This window comes from Pecten maximus, chromosome 19 (genome assembly GCF_902652985.1).
Source record: "Pecten maximus chromosome 19, xPecMax1.1, whole genome shotgun sequence".
In the NCBI taxonomy this organism is placed as follows: domain Eukaryota; kingdom Metazoa; phylum Mollusca; class Bivalvia; order Pectinida; family Pectinidae; genus Pecten; species Pecten maximus.
In genome coordinates, this window is record NC_047033.1 from 5276763 (window position 1) to 5299691 (window position 22929).

The 22929-nt window shown below is 35.6% G+C and overlaps 2 protein-coding genes across 2 annotated transcripts; one reads left to right on the forward strand and one right to left on the reverse strand.

Annotated features, from left to right (window-relative positions):
- The first annotated feature begins 1616 nt into the window (after positions 1-1616).
- LOC117317335 (cell number regulator 10-like) lies at positions 1617-6873 on the forward strand. The gene is made up of 2 exons (XM_033872134.1): positions 1617-2110; positions 5854-6873. Exons 1-2 carry the CDS (start codon positions 1978-1980, stop codon positions 6051-6053), a joined length of 333 nt encoding a protein of 110 aa, XP_033728025.1. The 5' UTR covers positions 1617-1977; the 3' UTR covers positions 6054-6873.
- Positions 6874-19639: 12766 nt separating this feature from the next.
- Positions 19640-22929, reverse strand: LOC117317336 (beta-1,3-galactosyltransferase brn-like). The gene is made up of 2 exons (XM_033872136.1): positions 22717-22929; positions 19640-21289 (listed from the first exon to the last, which is right to left on the reverse strand). Exon 2 carries the CDS (start codon positions 21084-21086, stop codon positions 20130-20132), a length of 957 nt encoding a protein of 318 aa, XP_033728027.1. The 5' UTR covers positions 21087-21289; positions 22717-22929; the 3' UTR covers positions 19640-20129.

Consider the following 22929-nt stretch of genomic DNA (forward strand, 5'->3'; position numbering starts at 1 on the left):
GCTTACTGATGCCGAGTTATGTTTACTGATACCGAGTTATGTTTACTGATACCGAGTTGTGTTTACTGATATCGAGTTGTGTTTACTGATATCGAGTTGTGTTTACTGATGCCGAGTTATGTTTACTGATCCCAAGTTGTGTTTACTGATACCGAGTTATGTTACTGATGCCGAGTTATGTTTACTGTTGCCTAGTTATAGTTACTGATACCGAGTTGTGTTTACTGATACCGAGTTGTGTTTACTGATATCGAGTTGTGTTTACTGATGCCGAGTTATGTTTACTGATACCGAGTTATGTTTACTGATGCCGAGTTGTGTATTTTTAGCAGTCGGACCTTCCTCCCCATAAGAATTCGGGAATTTCTTTTTGATATTCTGTCTGTTGTTTGTTTCAACAAACGGTGACACTCAGTTTAACAGTCCGATCCTCCGATAGTCCGTCCCACGTGATACACATTGTACAAGTTTACCCGATAAACATGGATTACTTGACATTTTGCTCCCTCGTCATTTATTGCCGAACCTTAATTGTGATTTTAAATTATCTTTTATCTATTCATACATGATGCCCCTTCGGCAATCAATAAGGAAGTATTTGAAACATCAAGATATTCATACGAGGCGAGACAACTCTAGCAACATCAGGTATGGCAGCAAAGAATTTTGCATACAAACTTATCACACTGACTTATTGCAGATACGTTTTTTTTTTTAATTGTATATATAATTGTATTCGTTCCTTGAATATACCTGTAGCATTCCACACACATACACCCTAAACACAAACCAACACAGCCGTCATCAAAAGGCTAATCTTATCTGTTTCAATATAAATATCCTTGCTGTAGTTGTCTCATAGTTGAAACATCAGTAATATCGGTGCCTACATATAAGATTCATTTGATTCAAATAATATATAATGAAATATGAAAAATAATGTATCGTATATTTGCGAAAACAAGCCAAAGCAGAAATAGTGATGGATACCTACATTTACATTTACATTTTCAAGTGTAATAACTAAAACAAAACATACATATTTGTTTATACTTTACTGTGTAAATCAAGCTTAGAAGTAAGGGTCACAATACGGATGTCTGTGTGTTTGAACTGTTTATTAACTTTTGAACTGGTTTTTGTATATTTTGACTGTTGATCAAGTCTTGGAGTTATGTTTACCATACTGATTTTGTATGTTTTTAACTGTTGATAAAATTTGAAGTTAAGTTGACTGAGCTTTGTATATTTAACTGATACAACTGAATTTTGAAGTGAAGGTGAGTACTTCTTTAAAATTAGTTTTGAAGTTCTGATCTGATGACTTTTTTTCTTTTTTATCTATTTTTTTTTGTGTATTTTATTTGTTATTAAAAGATTTAGATGAGAATAACCGGTGTAAATTTAATTGGATTTATTTTGTTTTTAGCTTTAGATATATTTACTTTGACCTAATTAAGTTTGGACGCTATAAGATGACCATGCTTTGGTATCTTAACAGTGTAATTGAATTGTGGGGAGGTTAAATGACAATTCTGTGACTTTGGTCGCTATACGATAACAGGGAATAGTAAGACGTTATGAGGCATAAACAATATACCACGTGATTGCTTGTCATGTGACAGCCGGTCCTCGTGACTGTTACAATTACACACGTATACACCGTATGTGTACTGGTGTGTGATTTTGTAAAATTTCCTGTTATACATGCACAAGATATTGTTGATCTGTTAAGTCGTTTGGGTGGGTAGGAAGCCACAGATGTAACTCTTCAGCTGAGATACATATGTAATTAACTTTTCACGGAGTGACCAGTTTTGTCCAGCCGAGTGACCAGTCTATTCCTTTTCATCTAGGTAATGAACGATCAGGAGCTTTGATATTTAAACGAAACTCCGTAAATTGAACACTCTCTAGTGCGACAGTGGCCGAGGGAGATTTGACCAGCTAAAACTGGACTGACCGTAAGTGACCAGAATGTCTTCCTACTGGCAACACGGACTACTAGGATGTATGGACAACTGTACGCTATGTCTAATCACCTATATAATGCCTTGTTACACATTCGGAAAGAACGCAGAGGCTGTCGGGGAAAGCTGTTGCATCTGTGGTAAGACAAATTCAACCACCGAAACAATCTTTTCTTAGTATTCTCGGTCTGTATCCTGTCTCTAGATCAAGAATAAAAACAATTAACAATAAAATTCAATTTAAAGGTTTTGTCTCTTGAATAAATCAGAATTTTTAATGTGGGAAGTTGGTGGGGGTGGGTTGTTGATAAGGAAGAGACAAATATAGCTGGTCAATTGTTTTACCAGGAGATTGGGGTCTGGTAGGCAGTCTGGCGTATACTGTATTGATCTGAAACGTTAAGGTTAGGGTTATCACAATGGTGGTATCAATCGCCGATAAAATCATCACCTACAGGTAATGTGGTTGTCTATTAAAACGAAAGTGAAACTAGCTTAACGGTATTTGTTGGCACATTGTCACAGTTATACCGAGCCCAAAGCAGGTACCGTTGAAAAGTTACCGAGTTCTAGGTGTACGTATGTGTATACATGTCCAGGTTGAGCGCTGTTTAAATGAAGTTAGAACACAATGAAATTATTTCATCTTATAACATTTAATGAATCTTGAACTTGTACAAAAATAAATGTATTACTTCCGGCATTGCATTCCCTAAACCACGTGACTTATTTAGATATATGTATTCATATATGATTACACAAAGAACACGGAAGTTTAAAACCGAAACCTCTGGGTTTACCACAGAGCGTTCTTGACAGCGGAAATAAAGTTATTTATACTGTGGAATACCCAAAGTAAGTTATGCATGTTCATACATGTACATGTATTATAATACTCATATCACTGACGCAATACGAACGTCTATTCCATGAAATTTGCGACTTCGCAAGTACGTAATTTTACGTTCTGATATGGTATAGTATACAGTTATTGTATAGATGTGATTGAAATAGCACTTTTATTGTCTCCCGAGACATAACTAGTTTCCTAGGCGAAGTCGAGGGAAATAGTTCATGTCTTGGGGGACAATAAAAGTGCTATTTCCAGAAATACCCATACAATAACTGTTTTATTATACCAGCATTTAAATCATTCCATTTTTTCTCTCGAACCAGTGTTCATATCCTCCACAAGTCCTAATGATTTTTCCTCTCCAGCACTTCTTCATCCAGATTATAAAAAAAACCGGCGAAAATATAAATGTTTGGAAACAGTCAGGTCGGGTTATTCTCTCCTGGTAGTAGCTAGTGACTACCTAACTGGACCGCGTACAGGAAGTCAGTCGAAAACTTTCAAGAGCCCTTAAGGCGAAGACTTATGTTAACACACAAAGCGGCCGGACAAGCCTTTTCATTATCTAAGCAACATAAACCGCCGTGGTTAGGGATCGAACTGCACACGTCGGATCTTCTTCCTGATGTTGGATCATACCTAATGCTCAGACGACAATTTGGAATATATGCTCAGAAGTAACGTGTAACCAAGGTCAATAAACCAGTGTGTTAATGTTAAGTTCAGTGTAAACTAAGGTCACACATCGATAAAACGATACTTCACCCACGCCGTACATGTAACAGGCCTCATATCATACGAGTAACACGTGTTACAATGTCCGATAAACATTATCCGGGATTATTGATAACCGGTACAATCTTCGTTTTATCAATTATAGTCGTCGTTAGTGGTTACATGTACCACACGATACTGTCCTGTTTAAGTGAGCTTTAGCGCCTACCAGAAAGTTTTTTTTTTTTTTTTTAATTTTCTAAGTAAATCTAAATAAAAGTTCTAATATCTTGCAGACAGTCCCGAATTTCATACTGAAAATGATCATGAGCTCGATCAGTGAAATGCTTTTGAGAAATACCCGCTTGTACTTTTTCAAGGGAATCCCAGTCTCCATTTTGCTTGTATCTGACCCTCGTTAATCTCGCCTATAAAAGTGGGGTTCTCTCTCTCCGAGAGAATACCTTGTCAGAAGACAACTTACTATTTCTCCGCGTGAAATGTTCTTCTGGTCAGTAAATCAACTAGCCATGCTTGCGATGCAAATCCTGTCGATGATAAAACGTTCTACGGAAGGATTATAATAACATGATGGAGGTCAAAAGCAAATGAGACAGATCCGTCATCTTCTAATTGATTTTCATATTAACGTGCTACATCTTAGAAGAGCGACAAATTAATCCCTTAGGAAAGTAAAGCACCACAGAAAGAAATACTAGGTACATTTATCAGTTTCAGTCTGCCTGAGGATAGTGTTTGGAACCCAGAGAGGGTTGAAGATAATTTAGTGTGTAGCTCTAAAAATGTGCTTTAAACTATTTGTAATATACACAGCGACCCGAAAACAACGTATGTGTGTTTGGACCTTCTGCCCTAGTGTGTATCACAGGGACCTGAGAGTTTGTTACAATGTACGTGCTGTTGGACCTTCCCTAGTGTGTATCACAGGGACCTGAGAATCTGTTACAATGTACGTGTTGTTGGACCTTCCCTATTGTGTATGTACGTGTGTTTGAACCTTCCCTAGTGTGTATCACAGGGACCTGCGAGCTTGTTACAATGTACGTGTTGTTGGACCTTCCCTAGTGTGTATCACAGGGACCTGAGAGCTTGTTACAGTCTACGATTTATTTGTTTTCAGACGTTCTCAGATGGTTAGATTAAAATTCCTGTAAACATGACACCCCCGGTGTTCATAGCATCTGAAAATGTGCTACTCACACTAGGGAAGGTCCAAATACACGTAGACTGTATCAAGCTCTGAGGTCCCTGTGCTTATATATGTATATTTCGGAACGGCCCTGGCTAATAATTGATTATTTGTTGTTGTTTTACATCCCGTTAACACATAAATGTCAATAAAAAGTGTTATATCAACGCCAACAATAGATTATGACAGACTAAAAACAAGAATGGGCTGTTATTATGCAGCACGTGTGTATTTTTGAAAGTCTTGAATGAAAGTATGTGTCTTTTGTGTTATCATGAAAAAATGATGTAAAAATGATAAAAGAGTAAAGGGCTGTTGAACTTTTGTGTATGAGTTTTACAATACAAAAAGTATTCACTCTACAAAAGTTTGAACTTCTCTTTTGATCGATGAATTGAACGTGGATAAATAATTAATATCATACTGATTTTTTTTTATATCTATAACTTGTGGCATTGTAAGTTATTATCTTATAACGCTGTTATTGTTGTTTTTTATTTTATTTTATTTTATTTTCGTTGAGTTGTGTTTATTATATATATATTTTGTTACAATGAATTTCATTTAAGACATTGTTTGTGACAAGAAGTATATATGCTATCGGCGATGTAACATTTTTATCGAAGAGAAACCACGAGCTATAAACGCATACTTTCGTATGATGTTTTGGATAATTATTCTTATCGCTAAAACTCAATGTTTCACTGGCTAGTAAGAATTTGTTTTTGACAAGCTTTAAAAAAAATATCTATTGTTTGGCTAGTACCTTAACCACTTTATTTATTTTCAAATTATATCTAAGCGTTTACTTTCTCAGTACTCGATATTCTAAAAAAACAACAACACTATGACAATCATATTTTGTTTTATTTATTTATTTAATTTTTGAAAATTACATGTATGTGTACGCATCTAGCTACTGCTATCGCGTTCTCAGAGAATATGCAAATGCTGTTTGTGTCAGTAACATATGTCATATGTGATATGTTGTATCTTTGATGTAAACGTGCACTCATATGCAAGAGAGTTATGTTTACAATATATTGAAAATGTTTATGTTGACTGCAGAATTCTAGATATAATTATTATTTCTTTTATATTTGTAGCACTGACTTACCTGTTTCCTGTCATTCACCTTGTGGCAGCGGTCAACATCCGAGGGAAGATTCGGATGGAAAAAGGAATAGACGGAACGTTATGTAACGACTTGCTGGTTGCGCTTTTCTGTCCATTTTGTGCGCTGGTTCAAGAAGCCAATGAAATCCGAGGGGCTCCGATGACTTCGTATGGAATGGCGAGAGAGTAAAATGGACGGAGTGACTCTCACATCTTTGATTCGTATTCCGAAGTGATGTATCTCCGTGTATTGATATTGAGGGCCATAATGATATACTGCTTGCATGGTTGTGCATACCAATATTAACTATGTATAAATAAAATATAGATACCAGATTATGAAATTTCATAGTGTATAGTGCATTTAGAATACATGTATAAAAATTAAATCGCCAAGATATGATATAAAAACAACATTGCATATAGTCTTCGCATTTTCGCTGCCGTAGTGATGAAATATGGGTTTATAATTTAAAGACATAACAAGGGGGGGGGGGGGGGGGGGGGGGGGGGGATTTTTGGTAGAAAAAGCCCAATGAGAGTTTATCTTAGTTTATCAGAAACTGATTACATTGGTTTTAGTGGTAATATAAGACTACTCATATAAGGTTTGGGTTCTCCACATCAATACATTGTAAATCCTTAAACTTTGTTGTTTCTCTTTAATGATATTTTATAAACGTGCAATAAACGAGTGTTTTCATTAAAAAATAATGGTTAAACATTTAACCAATAATACTGATCAGCGTTTGTATGTGAACCATCACGAGGCCCGTGACGTATCTACGTACATTTGTATAGGAAGAGTTGCCTCCCCTATACCGCTGGTTTTATTGATGCCAGATTCGAGTGAAAAGGAACGGGTGTCCTGTCCGACAACGTGGGTTTCTTCTGCGTACTCTGGTTTTCTCTCATACCAAGACCCGTCACGCGCGTCCATCCTCGCCTTCAAGCGTGATTATTATAATGTAATAGAACTTCTTTTATAAAATAAAGTTTACATTTTATATGGAATCACTTGTTACCACTTTAACTTTGTCGGATTGAGATAAGACTATTTGAGATCAATATAAACAAACAATGTCAGTCGCATTTTCCTCTCGTTTGGACGAAAAGATATGGGAAATATAATAGCTGCATTATTCCCATTAAAATACCACTCTATACCCCTTTTTTTTAATGTTTTCAACGGAATGGTTTAAATCTTTGTTTGAAATTAGATAAAAAAAACCCATCAAGCGCCGTCAACCCAAATACATTTATAAAAATCACTTTCTGCCTCTATGCGTATGTTTGTCCTCGTGTAGTCCAATTATTCTCTAGCCCTGACACCAAGTCTGGTGTAGGCTAGACATGGTGTCAGGCCAGAGGAAACTCAGGCTAGTTCTCATGGTAACTGGAATGTCAGATATCGTTACCGTATATAATCTGGAATAAAAAAAGAATACCATCAAGCTGAAAGGATATATATCGGTATAAAGGATTCGGGTCATAACTGGATACAGACATTTTCCATGACGATCGCATTACTATTTTTTTGTTTTTGTTTTTGTTTTTGTTTCTAATTCATCAGACACGCATTCATCATGTATCATGTAACAAATATTTATCACTCCTGATAACATTGTTATTTGACTTGTGTTTATTTTAGTTGGGCATAACTTCATGCCAAGTTTGGTTAAATTCTGTTTTGTACTTTAGTAGGACTTCTCTGGACAAGCCTCAACCAATCAGAAGTCGGCGGCCATTTTGAAAAATGCATTATCGTCAAAAAAAGTCGGGATGCACAACTACTTGGTTTATTGATTATACATGCCAAGTTTTGTTGAAATCAGAACAGTACTTTAGTAGGACTTGTTCTGACAAGCCTCAACCAATCAAAGTCGGCGGCCATTTTGAAAAATGCATTATCGTAAAAAAAATGTCGCGATGCACAACTTCATGTTGTACTGCTTATACATGCCAAGTTTTGTTGAAATCGGAATAGTACTTTAGTAGAAGTTCTCCGGACAAGATTATGGGACGGCAGGAGGACAAACAGACAGACGGACAGGCCAATTCCACAATTCCAGTATACCGCCCCTAACTTCGAGGGGGGGGGGGGGGGGGGGGGGGGGGGGGGGGGTATGGAAATCCAGTTGTGAAAATAGAGGCATTATGAGGTCAACGACACATGATCAGCAAAACATGTTGCGACCACATACTATATGTTCATCACGTGCACTATATGCAATTATGTAAGTGTGTGGGAGAGAAATTGTGAAATGCACTTGAATTTTCCAGTTTAATCACTTGTAAGCCAGAAATGAATTAAACACGTTGTTTCAACGTTTAAGAACGTCAATAGACAGTGACGTAACAACTAAATGGTTAGCAAGAGTTTCAACTAGGACCTGTTAAAAATGTAGGCTGGGGAAGCAGGAATGCTACTGTCTAAAAATGTTTAATTACCAATCGGAAAGAAGCTTGAACGAAATAGATTTTTAGAAATTTGTATAGTAAATAACTATATTAATGCGGAAATCTATATCGTCATACAGCTTAATTGTCAATTGTCTGTGTTAGGCACGTTGGAAGTGAAGATCGAGCTGTAATCGGCTGAAGTTGACCAGTCTTTACTTTCTGAAAAGTCTTTAATTTCCTTAATTTCGCGTTCTACCTGGTAGATCGACATGACCAAGGAAAGTTTTGTTAACTTATTGTTAAAGGTGAAGGACTTTGCCATTGTATCACCTGTTCTGATAAGCTCTTCGATATAATCATTCGGCCAATAGAGGGGCCAAGTTACAGTTGTAGTTCCGAAACCAACAGTCTAATGGACAATCTCGTCACCAAAATCAACAACAGAAATGTTGTTGATAAGATATTATAGTTGTCTTAATCGTAGAAATAACGCAATAAGCATCCATTTAGCTCACAACTATGTACTTACTTCATAACGCCGTTCGTCTGTCTTGACAAAACTCTCATCAGTAGAGAACGAAGGCGTCCCTTACGTTTTGAGAGGGGAATGTTAATGTAATTTATGCTGACAACAGTCGAATTCATCCTTACTGCTTATTACAGAGGTAAGTATGAAGGACCGATCAGCACGTTCTAAGATAAAAGATATTGAGTAAAACTACTTAGAACGTGTTTTAAGGGAGAGGACCCCGCATATTTAATTCATAGAGGCAAACGCTCAACAAAGGCAAAATGCGTGAAAGTGTAAAATGTTACGAAAGAAATGGGGACGTTCGGACGTGGTAAGATATGGATAACCTTCCCGAAAACAAGGGTTTTCTGCAGATACTCCGCTTTTCTACCTCACGCCATTCCATCTGGGCCAACACGAGATTGGAGTAAGTTGGTAAAATATATAACTTCTTTCGCTATTGTTGTAAAATAAATCAAGTTAACATAACTCCGAACACCTTATGAGACCTCTTTGCTCCTGATGGCGGACGTTGTTTTCCTTGTGATAGCACGGACCTGATGCCAAATTTATTCTAGGGTTGTATCTTATTCTTGTGTAATGACATAATACTAGTATGATATGCGTTTACTATCTTTTACTACATACAGTATACATGGTCTATTGTATGATTATGGAATTTCACCCCCTTGGGGTGGAACAGGAGAATCTCAACCGGAGAGGAAGATTCTTAAGTTGCTAAACACGTGGCTTGCTGAGTGTTTGGAAGCTTAATTATCTTACCCCGAGGGTTGAGATTCCCCTGTCTCACTGCCATGGGGGTGAATGATTATTTTCTCTTACCCTGTTTAGCCTCTTATGTATCTAATATTAAGGTTACATCAATGCAAGGAAATGTTGACGTGACGTGATTGAATTGTCGACGTGACGTCATTGTACTGTTGCCGTGACGTCATGGTATTGTTGACGTGACGAAATGCAATTGTTAAGAACGTGCAAAGAGCACATGTAGCTTGTCTTTTCCCTAGGGTGAGATAAGAAAATCTCACCCCGGTAAAACGGCGGATATCACTGTCCAAGGTGAGAGAATTTCTTTTCTCTTACCCTGGACAGGGATATTCGCAGTTTTACCGGGGTGAGATTTTCTTTTCTCCCATACTTCAGAGGGTTATCCGGCGGTTGCTAGGGAAAAGATAAATCGATCTTACACAGAGTGGGTAAAGACAGCTGCCACGCGCTATATGACGCCGCTCACAATAACGTAACGTCATCATTTTACGTTGAGTAACCAAGTCGTAAATGATGACGTCATCAATTTTGACGCACATTACAAGGAGCATTGAAGATGGCGCGATGAAAAACTTTCATAAAAACTTACATTTGGCTGCAAGTATGTGAGAAAAATAATCAATCACGGGTCTGTTCCGCAAACAAGGATATCTCAACCCTCGTGTAAGATTTTGGCTGGCCAGCACTCGGTAAGCCAAACTCTTACACTCGGGTTGAGATATCCCTGTCTACGGAACAGACCAGTGATAGATTCTATTATTCTCTTACCCTGGACAGGGATATCCGCAGTTTTTTAAAAGAAAATCTTACCCCGGTAAAACTGCGGATATCCCTGTCCAGGGTAAGAGAAAATAGGATCATTACTCGGACAGCAATATGCTTGTTTGACATCAGCATTCCATGATTTGTATAATCAGGATATCGCTATGTTATGTCTGTCTATGTCTACCTCTGATAAGAACACGTTTTACGTAAGCTCTAAGTTTGTTACCAAATCTTTTATATTTTTGATTTGTTGTACTGTACTTCTTAGTTTCTTAAATGATTTTTTTAATACGAATATTCAGCAGTCTCTCACAAGACATAATCCACAACACGCAAAAAGCTCTAACACAAGGGCAGTAACTGTTAAAGTTTAAACAATACAAAACAAAATTAAAACTGCAGGTAAGAAGCAAAGAACGCTCTGTGAAATACAATCATGTTTTTATGATCGCGGCGAAGATAACGGTAGTTTGATGTAAACACTATTATGTTTATATAACAATTGGACATACCGGGTAATGCTCTGGTATTATAAAATGACAACACGCCTTTTAAGTGTCGTTCTCATATGACATTGGCTGCTAAAAGGAGCCCATGCGATCGAAAGATCCCGGACATTGATGGCATTGACAAATTAAATGTAAGGGGAAAAAAAAAGAAAGAAAAACAAATTAAATAAATGAATAAAAAACAGACGATTTCATAGGAAATAGCGGCATACACAGAGATAAGTTATATATTGAAAAACCACGAGCGTCTGCTTCTTACGAAAGCCGGTTGGGACCATTTTTGTAGAAGAAAATAAAAAAAAATTCGCGTTATTACGCGAAACTAACGCGTTGTATCGCGAAACTTTCGCGTAATTACGCGAAACTAACGCGTTATTACGCGAAACTAACGCGTTATATCGCGAAACTTTCGCGTTATTTCGCGAAACTGACGCGTTATTACGCGAAACTGACGCGTTATTACACGAAACTTTCGCGTTATTTCGCGAAACTTACGCGTTATTACGCGAAACTAACGCGTTATATCACGAATATATATTGATAGTTATAAGAAGTATCGGCTACTTTTGAAGAGTATTGACATGAGGCACGACAGTTTAGTGAGTTTTTTATTTTGAGTTAAGCCTCCTATCCCAAGCTGAAATTTTGAGTTTTTTTAACAATAGTGGATAGTGCTGTTTTAAACAATTCAACACGTAAACGAACTTTGAAACGATAGTGTTTAACAATAAGGAAATTAGTTCTCGGATATATACGATGTTGCATTATTCATTCTCAAAGAATTACAAAATTCTGGACAGAAAAAAAAAATCTTGGTTCTCGCCCTCCATCTTTACAGTCAGTATCTGATACTCTGAAACCATTTCATCGTCTGATATAACCTGCTGCGCATTATAACGCAAAAGTTTCGTGATATTATACAATTATCGACCTGTTTTCAGGTAAATATGATGATTTATAAACAACTCGAGAAAATGATATTTCCCGAGGCCGAAGGTCATCGTATTCACCTGAAAACAGGTTGATAACTGCTTTATTATATGACAAAACTGCAACATTTTCATATTACAGAATGATTATCATTACCTGTCATAGGATTGAAAAAATAATAGTGATCGACTGGAGAAAGGTTCAAAATGACATTTAAAAAGTCAAAGTCAACAATGAATTTAAACTTCATTATTTATTATTGCTTAAAATTCAACAAAATGTAAATGCTAAAACATCTAAAAATTCAGTCTATTAAACTCTGTCCGGGAGTACATACCTACACGTACATGTAAGCATGCTTTTTTGACGACACGGATAGTTGGACATTCCCTTGTTACTATATTTGGGTGTGTAATCGAGTTGTTGGATTGTTATGTCACCCTGGATTTGACGTCACGGATTGCGGGAGAGTCCCTGTTATTATATTTGGGTGCGTATTCGAGTTATTGGGTGGTTGTATCACTCTGTAGCGAGAGAGGGTACGGACAAAAGCCCCCCCCCCCCCCCCCCCCCAGACATTAGCCCCTAGGACAAAAGCCCCTTCATACTAATCAAAAAGTGGACAAAAGCTCCTTTATATAAAAAAAAAATTAATTTCAATATATGTACATTTTCATTGATGTTGTATTCTCATGAAAAGAAATATATCATTAATGTCTTCATGTGTATCAACAGTGAAATGTCTTTATTTGCACAGGTATCAATTTGTTTTTTTATATGATTTCTTTGATTTTAATCATTCCTAAAATTAAAATGATTACAAGACAGAGCAACATGTTTGGTAAGGCAGTCATTATATTATAACTTGAGACACAGATACTGAAAAAGGAGATGTTTTAGGAACCTGATGGCACCATGTAATCGATGATTATTGATAAAATACTATTAAAAAATACAGATTTACTAATAGTATATAACGTATACCAACTAAATTTATATAGAAGGGGCTTTTGTCCGGGGGGTGGGGGTAAGGGACGGGGGTGTTTTATCCTACACTGAGGCACGGATTCGGGGTTGATAATAATATTTGATCAAAGGGATAATGTTTAGAATTGCCCAATCTGGAAAGGGGGGAAATCACAGTCATATAATAATATTTCGCGTAATTACGCGTTAGTTTCGCGTAATAACGCGTTAGTTTCGCGTAATAACGCGTAAGTTTCGCGATATTACGCGTTAGTTTCGCGTAACAACGCGAAAGTTTCGCGAAAAAACGCGTTAGTTTCGCGTAATAACGCGAAAGTTTCGCGATATAACGCGTTAGTTTCGCGATATAACGCGATAGTTTAGCGTTATTACGCGAATTTTTTTTTATTTTTTTCTACGAAAATGGTCCCAACCGGCTTTCGTAGCTTCTGGTTAGTATTGATAGAAAAAAATCTATTAGATCTTATTCATACTACATCAATAAGGTATACAAGCAGGATCGAATATTGTTTTCTATAAACACCAACCAGAAGCAGTCGCCTGTGTTTAAACCTTGTGACAAAAATACACTTGTTGTTGAGCCTACATATCGCCTGATCAATCCAATCATTAGATATTAACTGGTTTCGTAGGACCATTGCACGTTTTTCTATCTCAAATCTCCATATGAATGTGCAGGCTGTGGTGTGTTTGTTGATGTTTTTAAAGTTTTAAATATCAAGGTCTCGTAGATTGAATAAGATACCCAAGCAGTGCTAAAGCTCAGCTAGTATTACACAATGTATGTTTATGGTCCATTACCGATGGGTAATTTATCATCAAGCAATACAAAGCCTATACAAACATATCTTTACTCATGCATATTGATTTATTTAGATGCATAATTCAAAGTGATAATTCATGTCAATTCCTACGAATGTTTTTTTTTTTTTGCCAGCTTTAATTCGTTTTTTTTTTTTTTTTTAATTTCATATCAGCAAACGTTCGGTTCCGAAAAGCAAATCCATACTGCCGATAACAAATGAAGATCCCTCTTGGCTATATTTTTAACAAGTATTGAACATTATTTGTCGAAGATTTGATATTTGACACTACAATGCTCTTAGATTTTGACGCGAGATAAACTTACATGATTAATGAACAGGTTTGAAAAAAAGAAAACCACCACGGAGATAAAAACACCGAGGTGAAAGTTTATGCATATATACAGTTATGTCAATTTCCGGTACCATGAATGTTTTATGTAATAGTATGTCCCTTAATCGATATAATTTTATCTGGCTCAAATCCTTACCGACGCTAGTATTTAGTCACCGTGTTGTCTGGGCGTTTTTATTTTTTTAAATTCACTGAAAGCGATGTTTCAAACATTTCGAATTGCTATCTTTTCCAGAAGTTTACACGCAACTCTGTATTTTTGTTTATATTTTGTCCCCATTTGATCGATTTTGAGTTTGAGTTTGAGTTTCATTACCACGTCGATATTCCTTGTTGTTTTAAAGCATGTCTAGCTGAAGATTTCATACTCTTTAAAAGGTATTTTTTCTCATACATAGTAAAATAGCTTTCAGAAATAGCGATATACAAGCCTGTGCCGTAAAAAAGTTCTATAAATATATGTTTATGTGTTTAAAAAAACACTGTTTTCCTTGGTTGATTTTTGTAAACAATGCCACACAGAGAAAACCGAACAGAGTCACGTGGGCGTGATACCGTGCACAGCGTTCTGCTAGCGATCGGTAACATATGTATTCTTGTAGGTCTTATTGAATTATAATGATATTGTTTTAGACTTATTTAGATATTTACAAACACGGATGCGGACACTTTAATTAATTTTCGTAATTAAGGAATTCCTACTGATAGCATTTATCATTTTCCAATTGTGACTTTTAAAAGTGATTAGCTTAAAGCTGCAGTAAAGAGTATACTTATACATGAAAATTCTTGGTGAAATAAAACCGAAATAAAATCAAATGGAAATTACAGCTCATGTACTCTCTTTTTTAAGAGGTCAGCGGTAATCCGTTTTTTAGTTTCATAAATCAATCATCAATTTTCAACCTTGTACATTTTCCACTGTATCATAAGTTTCGTATGATACAGTAAAATGTTGCCTAGGAACGCTTTAAAAACAACGATGCAGTTCTTTTGCTATGATTGTGTACAAAAGACACACATAATAAAAGTATATGTCAATGCAAAATGTAAGTTAGATACCGTAGAAAAACAAGAGACCAGGGGTCACGTAGTTCTCTGGTATGGCATTATTATTCTATTTATTCTTGTCAATGTTCTTGCATTTGGTAAAAAAAATTGTTTGTCAGAACTAACGTCTCATCTGTAAACGGTCTTTTACCGTGCAGCTCAGTCGGCAACCGTAAACAATAATCAACCGACCATTAATCAATCTGTAACCGAATAACAGATTAAATTTTATCATCAATCAAAAATCGATAACTGAAGAAAATCAATAATTGATCACCAACGAATTATCTGTTTAGAACGATTGCTACAAAGGTTATTATGATGTATCACAGTATTATTGTATTACATTCTGAAATTATTTTCTTGTGAATTATGTGCACGCTATATTCTTACGTTTAACTTTCCGTTGACAAACAAGAGTCCTATAACCTCGTACCATTTATGATTATTATTATTTCTTTAGCTGTCGTCGTCCAAATGATGTTAATATTGTCAATATTTGTACGTTATTAACTATTATTATCCATTACACAACATGTTATATCAGACACCTTCATTACACAACATGTTATATCAGACATCTTCATTACACAACATGTTTTATCAGATATCTCCATTACACAACATGTTATATCAGATATCTCGATTACACAACATGTTATATCAGATATCTCCAATACACAACATGTTTTATCAGATATCTCCAATACACAACATGTTTTATCAGATATCACCATTACACAACATGTTATATCAGATATCTCCATTACACAACATGTTATATCAGATATCTCCATTACACAACATGTTATATCAGATATCTCCATTACCCAACATGTTATATCAGATATCTCCATCGCACAACATGTTTTATCAGATATCTCCAATACACAACATGTTATATCAGATATCTCCATTACACAACATGTTTTATCCGATATCTCCATTACACATGTTTAATCATATATCTCCATTACACAACATGTTATATCAGATATCTCCATTACACAACATGTTATATCAGATATCTCCATCGCACAACATGTTTTATCAGATATCTCCATTACACAACATGTTATATCAGATATCTCCATTACACAACATGTTTTATCCGATATCTCCATTACACATGTTTAATCATATATCTCCATTACACAACATGCTATATCAGATATCTCCATTACACAACATGTTATATCAGATATCTCCATTACACAACATGTTTTATCAGATATCTCCAATACACAACATGTTTTATTAAATATATCCATTACACAACATGTTTTATCAGATATCTCCAATACACAACATGTTTTATTAAATATATCCATTACACAACATGTTTTATCATATATCTCCATTACACAACATGTTTTATCAGATATATCCATTAAACCACATGTTATATCATATTTCTCCATTACACAACAATTTTCATCAGATATCTCGAATACATAATATGTTATATCAGATATCTCCATTACACAACATGTTTTATGAGATATCTCCATAACACAACATGTTTTTATCATATATCTCCATTACACAACATGTTTTATCAGATATCTCCAATACACAACATGTTTGATCAGATATCTCCAATACACAACATGTTTTATCAGATATCTTCAATACACAACATGTTATATCAGATATCTCCATTACACAACATGTTATATCAGATATCTCCAATACACAACATATTTTATCAGATATCTCGAATACACAACATGTTATATCAGATATCTCCATTACATAACATGTTTTATCAGATATCTCCAATACACAACATGTTTTATCAGATATCTTCAATACACAACATGTTATATCAGATATCTCCATTACACAACATGTTATATCAGGTATCTTCAATACACAACATGTTTTATCAGATATCTCCAATACACAACATGTTTTATCAGATATCTTCAATACACAACATGTTATTATCAGATATCTCCATTACACAACATGTCATATAAGATATCTCCAATACACAACATGTTTTATCAGATATCCCCAATACAAAACATGTTTTATCAGATATCTTCAATACACAACATGTTTTATTATACCTCAGACTTGTATCACAGCTTCTGATTAGTGAAAAACATGTCACGTGATTTAAAACATTCGTTATGTCACCCTCTCGTGAGCCCTCCAAAATCGTTATGTCACCCTCTCGTGAGCCCCAACTCGGAACTCTCTTCCGTAACGTCTTCAAAAGTAGTCGAATCAGAGAAGTTCCGAGTATTCTGCTTGACAACAACAATGGCTGCCGGCGGACGCTATCGTCTGCCAACAGAGGAGGAATTGGCGAAATTATTGCAAGAAAAGGATTCTAAAAACACCAAAAGGGTCATCAATGTGGCCGTGGATTCCTTTAGACATTTCCTATCTGCAACAGGTAGGCCTAGACCAAAGGATTGTGAAAACTTCGACGTCCATACATTGAAAGTTCAACTGGGAGAATTTTATGCCGGGTCCAGAAAGACGATGGGGTACCTCTTAAAAACTTTTCTTAAAAACTGTTGATAGTAATAAATAAACTTATTGATACCAAAATTAATAAACTTATGTTTTTTTTCGGTATAATAAAACAATTACTGCCCTTGTTCCGAGTTGACATGAATATTTGCCCACCCTTGAGTTGTCATGTCACCCTCGGGCTACGCCCTCGGGTGACATGACACCTCTCGGGTGGTCAAATATTCATGTCAACCCGGAACAAGGGCAATAATTGTATAATATCAGATATCTCCATTACACAACATGTTTTATCAGATATCTCCATTACACAACATTTTTCATCAGATATCTCGATTACACAACATGTTATATCAGATATCTCCATTACACAACATGTTTTATGAGATATCTCCATTACACAACATGTTTTTATCATATATCTCCATTACACAACATGTTTTATCAAATGATATGGCCAGGATGCGCATTAGTCATCGAGGCGAAATTAAGTATCCTTAGCACTATAATAACATTATCTGTGAATATAGTACCAAGGAATTCAAAATATCAACATGTTTGGGAAACCGTCAACTTTTATATTCGTAAGAATGACTGTCTTCAACAAACATCAGACATAAATGGTATACAAATTAGTAAAAAGTAAATATGAACATCAAATATAAAAACACAATTTTCACACGATTTTTATTCGTTGATTGACGAAACCGTTTAAATACTGTAGCGACAAAACAAATCATTGCAAGATATTTCAGTGTTATTTAAATTCCTTCAATTTCGTGCCGATTCTACATAAGTGTCTATAAATGCTACAATGCTACAATGTTACACCATTGTTGGATTGTGACGTCATAAATGTGATGACGTTGTTATCAGCTCCAAGATAATAGCATCACTCCTCACGACCTCATTTCATTATAAAGCGAACATAAATATATATATCCATTCAAATATAAACACACAAATAAATCTATATAATATAAACACACACTAAAAAAGAGGGGGGGGGGGGGGGGGGGGGGGGGGGATGTATACAATATAGACAGACAAAACAAATATATATGTAATATAAATACAAATAAATGTAATTTTATAGTATAACTTGTCAAAACCATTCTGTCAAATCAGGACTCCTGTCTATTCTGGCATTCATGTCAGCTGGTTCCGGCATTTTCCTTCTTAATTTCTTAAAACAATGGTCGTTGAACTGACCATGTTATAAGTGTGCGTCTAAAATATATCTGAACAAAACCGGCCTTCATGTTTTTCCAACAAGAAACAATATAGACGAACACTTCGAAGACCTTCACAGATTGCCGATTTTTTAAGGTAACGGCCATGTAATTGTTGATGGAGGCGCTCACGGGTGTTACATACCTGTTATTTTGATATGCATCTCGAAGTAGTCCACGAATTTTCTCCACACCAGGTAATTATTGTCACATAAAGTGAACACTTTTGAAATGTGTTCTTTTAAAATAAACCTTTCGAGCGTCTAATTGATAGAGAACATCTGGATGCTGATATCACGGCAATGTAACTCAGCTGACTCACTCGGATGACTAGGAAAACGATTTTGTCATTGACTATTTAGACAGTAAAATTTATGTTTAAACGATAACGACGATGGCAACATTACTGACCAATACACTGCACGGCTCGGGCTTGACCTACCTAGATGTTTGCTTTCATCTTCATTTGTTCATTTATTCATGCAATATCTGCTTCTAACACACATACAACTATGACAGACACTTTTTTTGTCAGAAGTTGAATAGTTCCTTTTGTTATGTACTTGTAAATAAGATACATTTGGTTTGGTTTGGTTTATTTTGTTTAACGTCCTATTAACATCTAAGGTCATTTAAGGACGGCCTCCCGTGCGTGCGACATGCATGCGTGTGGTGATTGCGTATGTGTGTTGTGGGAGGCTGCGATATGTTCGTGTTAAGTCTCCTTGTGATAGGCCGGAACTTTTGCCGATTTATAGTGCTACCTCACTGAAGCATACTGCCGAAGACATCCAGCAGCACACCCCACCCGGTCACATTATACTGACAACGATACATGTATCAAGCTTGTGAAATGTTATCACTGTTGACAGTTACACGTCTCTATGAACGTGATACCTGTGTAAACAGGCTGGTCCCGAAGACATCAGGTTTAGAATAATCAAAATGTCAAATAAACACGAAAAATAGATTTATGCGAAATAAACACACACAAAAAACCTATGAAATATAACCACGCAATATATATATAGATGTATACATGTACCAAATAAACACAAACAAATTAACCTATACAATATTACCACACAAAAAAGATTTATACCAAATGAACACACACAATTAACCCTATACAATACTACTACGCAAAACAGATATATACCAAATAAACACAAACAAATTAACCTATACAATATAACCACGATAAATAAATCCATAAGAATTATAGACACACAAAATTAGTATATATGATAGAAACACAAAATAGATCTATATACATGCATTTACACACAAAATTAGTATATATTTATTTATTTTAATTATTAAATCTATAATGCTTCAATTTAATGAATACACTTGGAGATATGTGTATGCAACCATCAGCAAATCTCACTTGTAAAGGATCAGGGCATTGCTGTTAAATACATGCAAAGATTTGATTTTTTTTTTCAAAGTAAAAATGCGAACTGGCATTTCCAGGTAAAAACACACATTTTTACCTCAGCAAAGTACTCAAGTTTACTGTGAACTATTTTGAATTCTGCCAAGTCCTTAAATTCGCCATATACCATTTGTGAGGGATCTGTATACAGTAAATAAGGTGGTATAACAAATCGTGCCTCGTGACGAGGTGCTATACCTACCTTACTTGCTACTATTCCTAGATACGAGTCATCAATGCCGAGATATTTTATATATGGAAATGCAAATGCCATTTTTATAGCTGATTCACGTGACATCAAAAATACAGCCCCAGCTAAATAGGGCGGCCATTTATCAAATGGATATTGCTCTGAGGACACATACCATTTTGAATATTTGAATCGAAATGGACTTCTCTCAAGTAACAAGTTACCTACCATAATATCATCATTAAATGATACACGCAGTGTGTTGATATAACTAATTATGTTAGGGATATTTATGTAGTGGTCGTCGTCAACAAACACAATGTGACTGGCTTGGTTACAGTACTGAACGGCCCAGTTAAATCCCATAATAGTTTTATACGTATTGTTCATATAAGAATCCTCAAAATTTTCCTGTACAATATCACCATACAATTCCATCTCTTTAGTAACGTCATTTTTCTGATCCGCGCGGTATCCGAGCAAAAACGCAATTTCAACGTTCATTCCCGTAACATTACCCCACGTCGCTCGAATAGCGTGGCGTAAATGAAAGTTAGTCGCTGTAGACTTCACTAATATTAGAAGAGGAGCTGTTCCCTTTTCTTTGAAATTGCATTCCTCTCTTAAATGAATGTATTGAAATGGATGTGGATTGATTATTTCATCTGTAGGCAGTCTTCCGTTTGCTTTGTATTCTTTAAAACTTGTGATGAAATCCATTTTCACTGGATAATCGAACTCCGAATAATAAGGAACGGAATCATCCCTTTTCATACAATGATTCAATCACAGTCAGCACAAGGCAGCAGACAGACACAACACTCAGTAAAAAACCAAGATGGCGTTTAGAAACTTTGTTCCTCTTCATCCTGTGGATATTTTTCACCTCTCCCTCATTCCTCATCATGGTCGTATAGCTCTTCCTATTTTGGTAAAGTGCTCCACATTGACGTCGGTTCAACATAAAATAATAACACCTACAAGTTCGAGAATTCGAGCTATTAGTGTAATTTATAAACGCAAAATCATTTCATGAATGCTTTTGTATTTTTCTTTTAATATGGTTATAGATATACACGTATATAAATATTAGTTAATATACAATGTACATGAATTATTAATAATTCAATTTTCAATTTGATGCAGTGTTGATGGCAATTGTAGCACTTTGAACAAAAACACATCTTGCAAACCTCCAAGAAATTAAGTCTCGATATACCATCCCACCAAAATGTGTAAGCATGAGTTAGCTCGAGTCTTACAAATTACCTGAAACCTTCAATTTGAATAGAGAATGATTGATAGTTATTGATGTACTTTCGTTCTCGGGATATTTTCATTACATCGTTTTAAACTATTCTCTTTATTTGCAAAGTACAAAGAAAATAAGACCAGGCGTTTTTGAGGAGTAAGCGTCTTCTGCTTCATCGACGACACTCGTATTACAAATATACGTCAAATTAAGGATGATTTATATTTTACAACAAAGGGGATGATAGCGGAACAACTTCGCATTACAACCACGATCGAGCAGATCTCATATAAGAAATAGATTCTTTCCCAATACGATCATGATGTCGGCCATATATATTTTGAATGTAGCTAATGTGACTTTGTCCTGATGTCCAAACACTGGCTGCTCTGCTGTTTCATTCTTCCGAAATTTAACAAATACGTGTATAAACAACGTAACTGTTCAACACAGACAGAAAACATTGCATAAACTAGTTTATCACAAGAAGGGTTACGACCATGCAGTGTAAATAACAACTTTCTAAACGGTTTGTACACGGTTGATTTTTTTTAATTGCATGTCAAAATGTTATCCTTTTCTGCAAACATAGCTACAGTTAAAAAGCAATAACCGACACTGACATCTACCCGAGACTGTAATTCTACATCGAACTAAATGCTTCCTGGTTCATATTCTCGTTTCATTTTTATGTCACAATGGGTTGATGGATTGTAAAGTAGCCATGAATGCACTAGCAAAATAGAAGCAAAATATTTTTTTCCTTTTCTCAGGATACGACTGTAATGCAATCGCATAGGATTATGCAATTGCTTTTTAAAACAGAGTGCCTTTGTTCATCGCTGTCGAGTTCATCACCTGTATCAAGTATCTTAACGCTAGATTGTACCACTTACCTGGTTTCGTTATTAATAACCGGCACAATGAGCATACCTGTATATATTCTTATCTTTTTGTTACCTGTGCTTCCTGAGATAAAATATAAATACTGCAACACTTTCAATACTTATACAAGCAATATCGATTCATTTCTTGGAGCATGCGCCCACTGAAATAGGTCAACATGAAGTAAAATTGTAATTCATGATAATATATTAATAATGTACACAGCAAAACTATGCCAGATGCGTTAGAGATCGTTGCTATTCTTACCTTCGGTAAAATAGAGACTTGACATCTTGTTGAACAATCGACGGAATCTCAATTACAATAATGTTGATGATGTATCATCTTCTTCATTGATACCGACATCCGAAATCTACGTACTCCGAAGAGGCTAAAATGCTCATGAAATACATTCCATACCAACAGCAATGCACGCATGTCTTCTTGTGACCGTATCAGCAGGATTGCGGGGTATCGACA

Bases quoted from the DNA above. Each gene is read 5' to 3' on its own strand.
- LOC117317335 (XM_033872134.1), top strand. From the start codon at position 1,978: ATGTCTTCCTACTGGCAACACGGACTACTAGGATGTATGGACAACTGT. The intron at 2,111-5,853 runs GTAAGACAAATT...TTATATTTGTAG, and splicing joins GGAAAGCTGTTGCATCTGTG to CACTGACTTACCTGTTTCCT.
- LOC117317336 (XM_033872136.1), bottom strand. From the start codon at position 21,086: ATGAAAAGGGATGATTCCGTTCCTTATTATTCGGAGTTCGATTATCCA.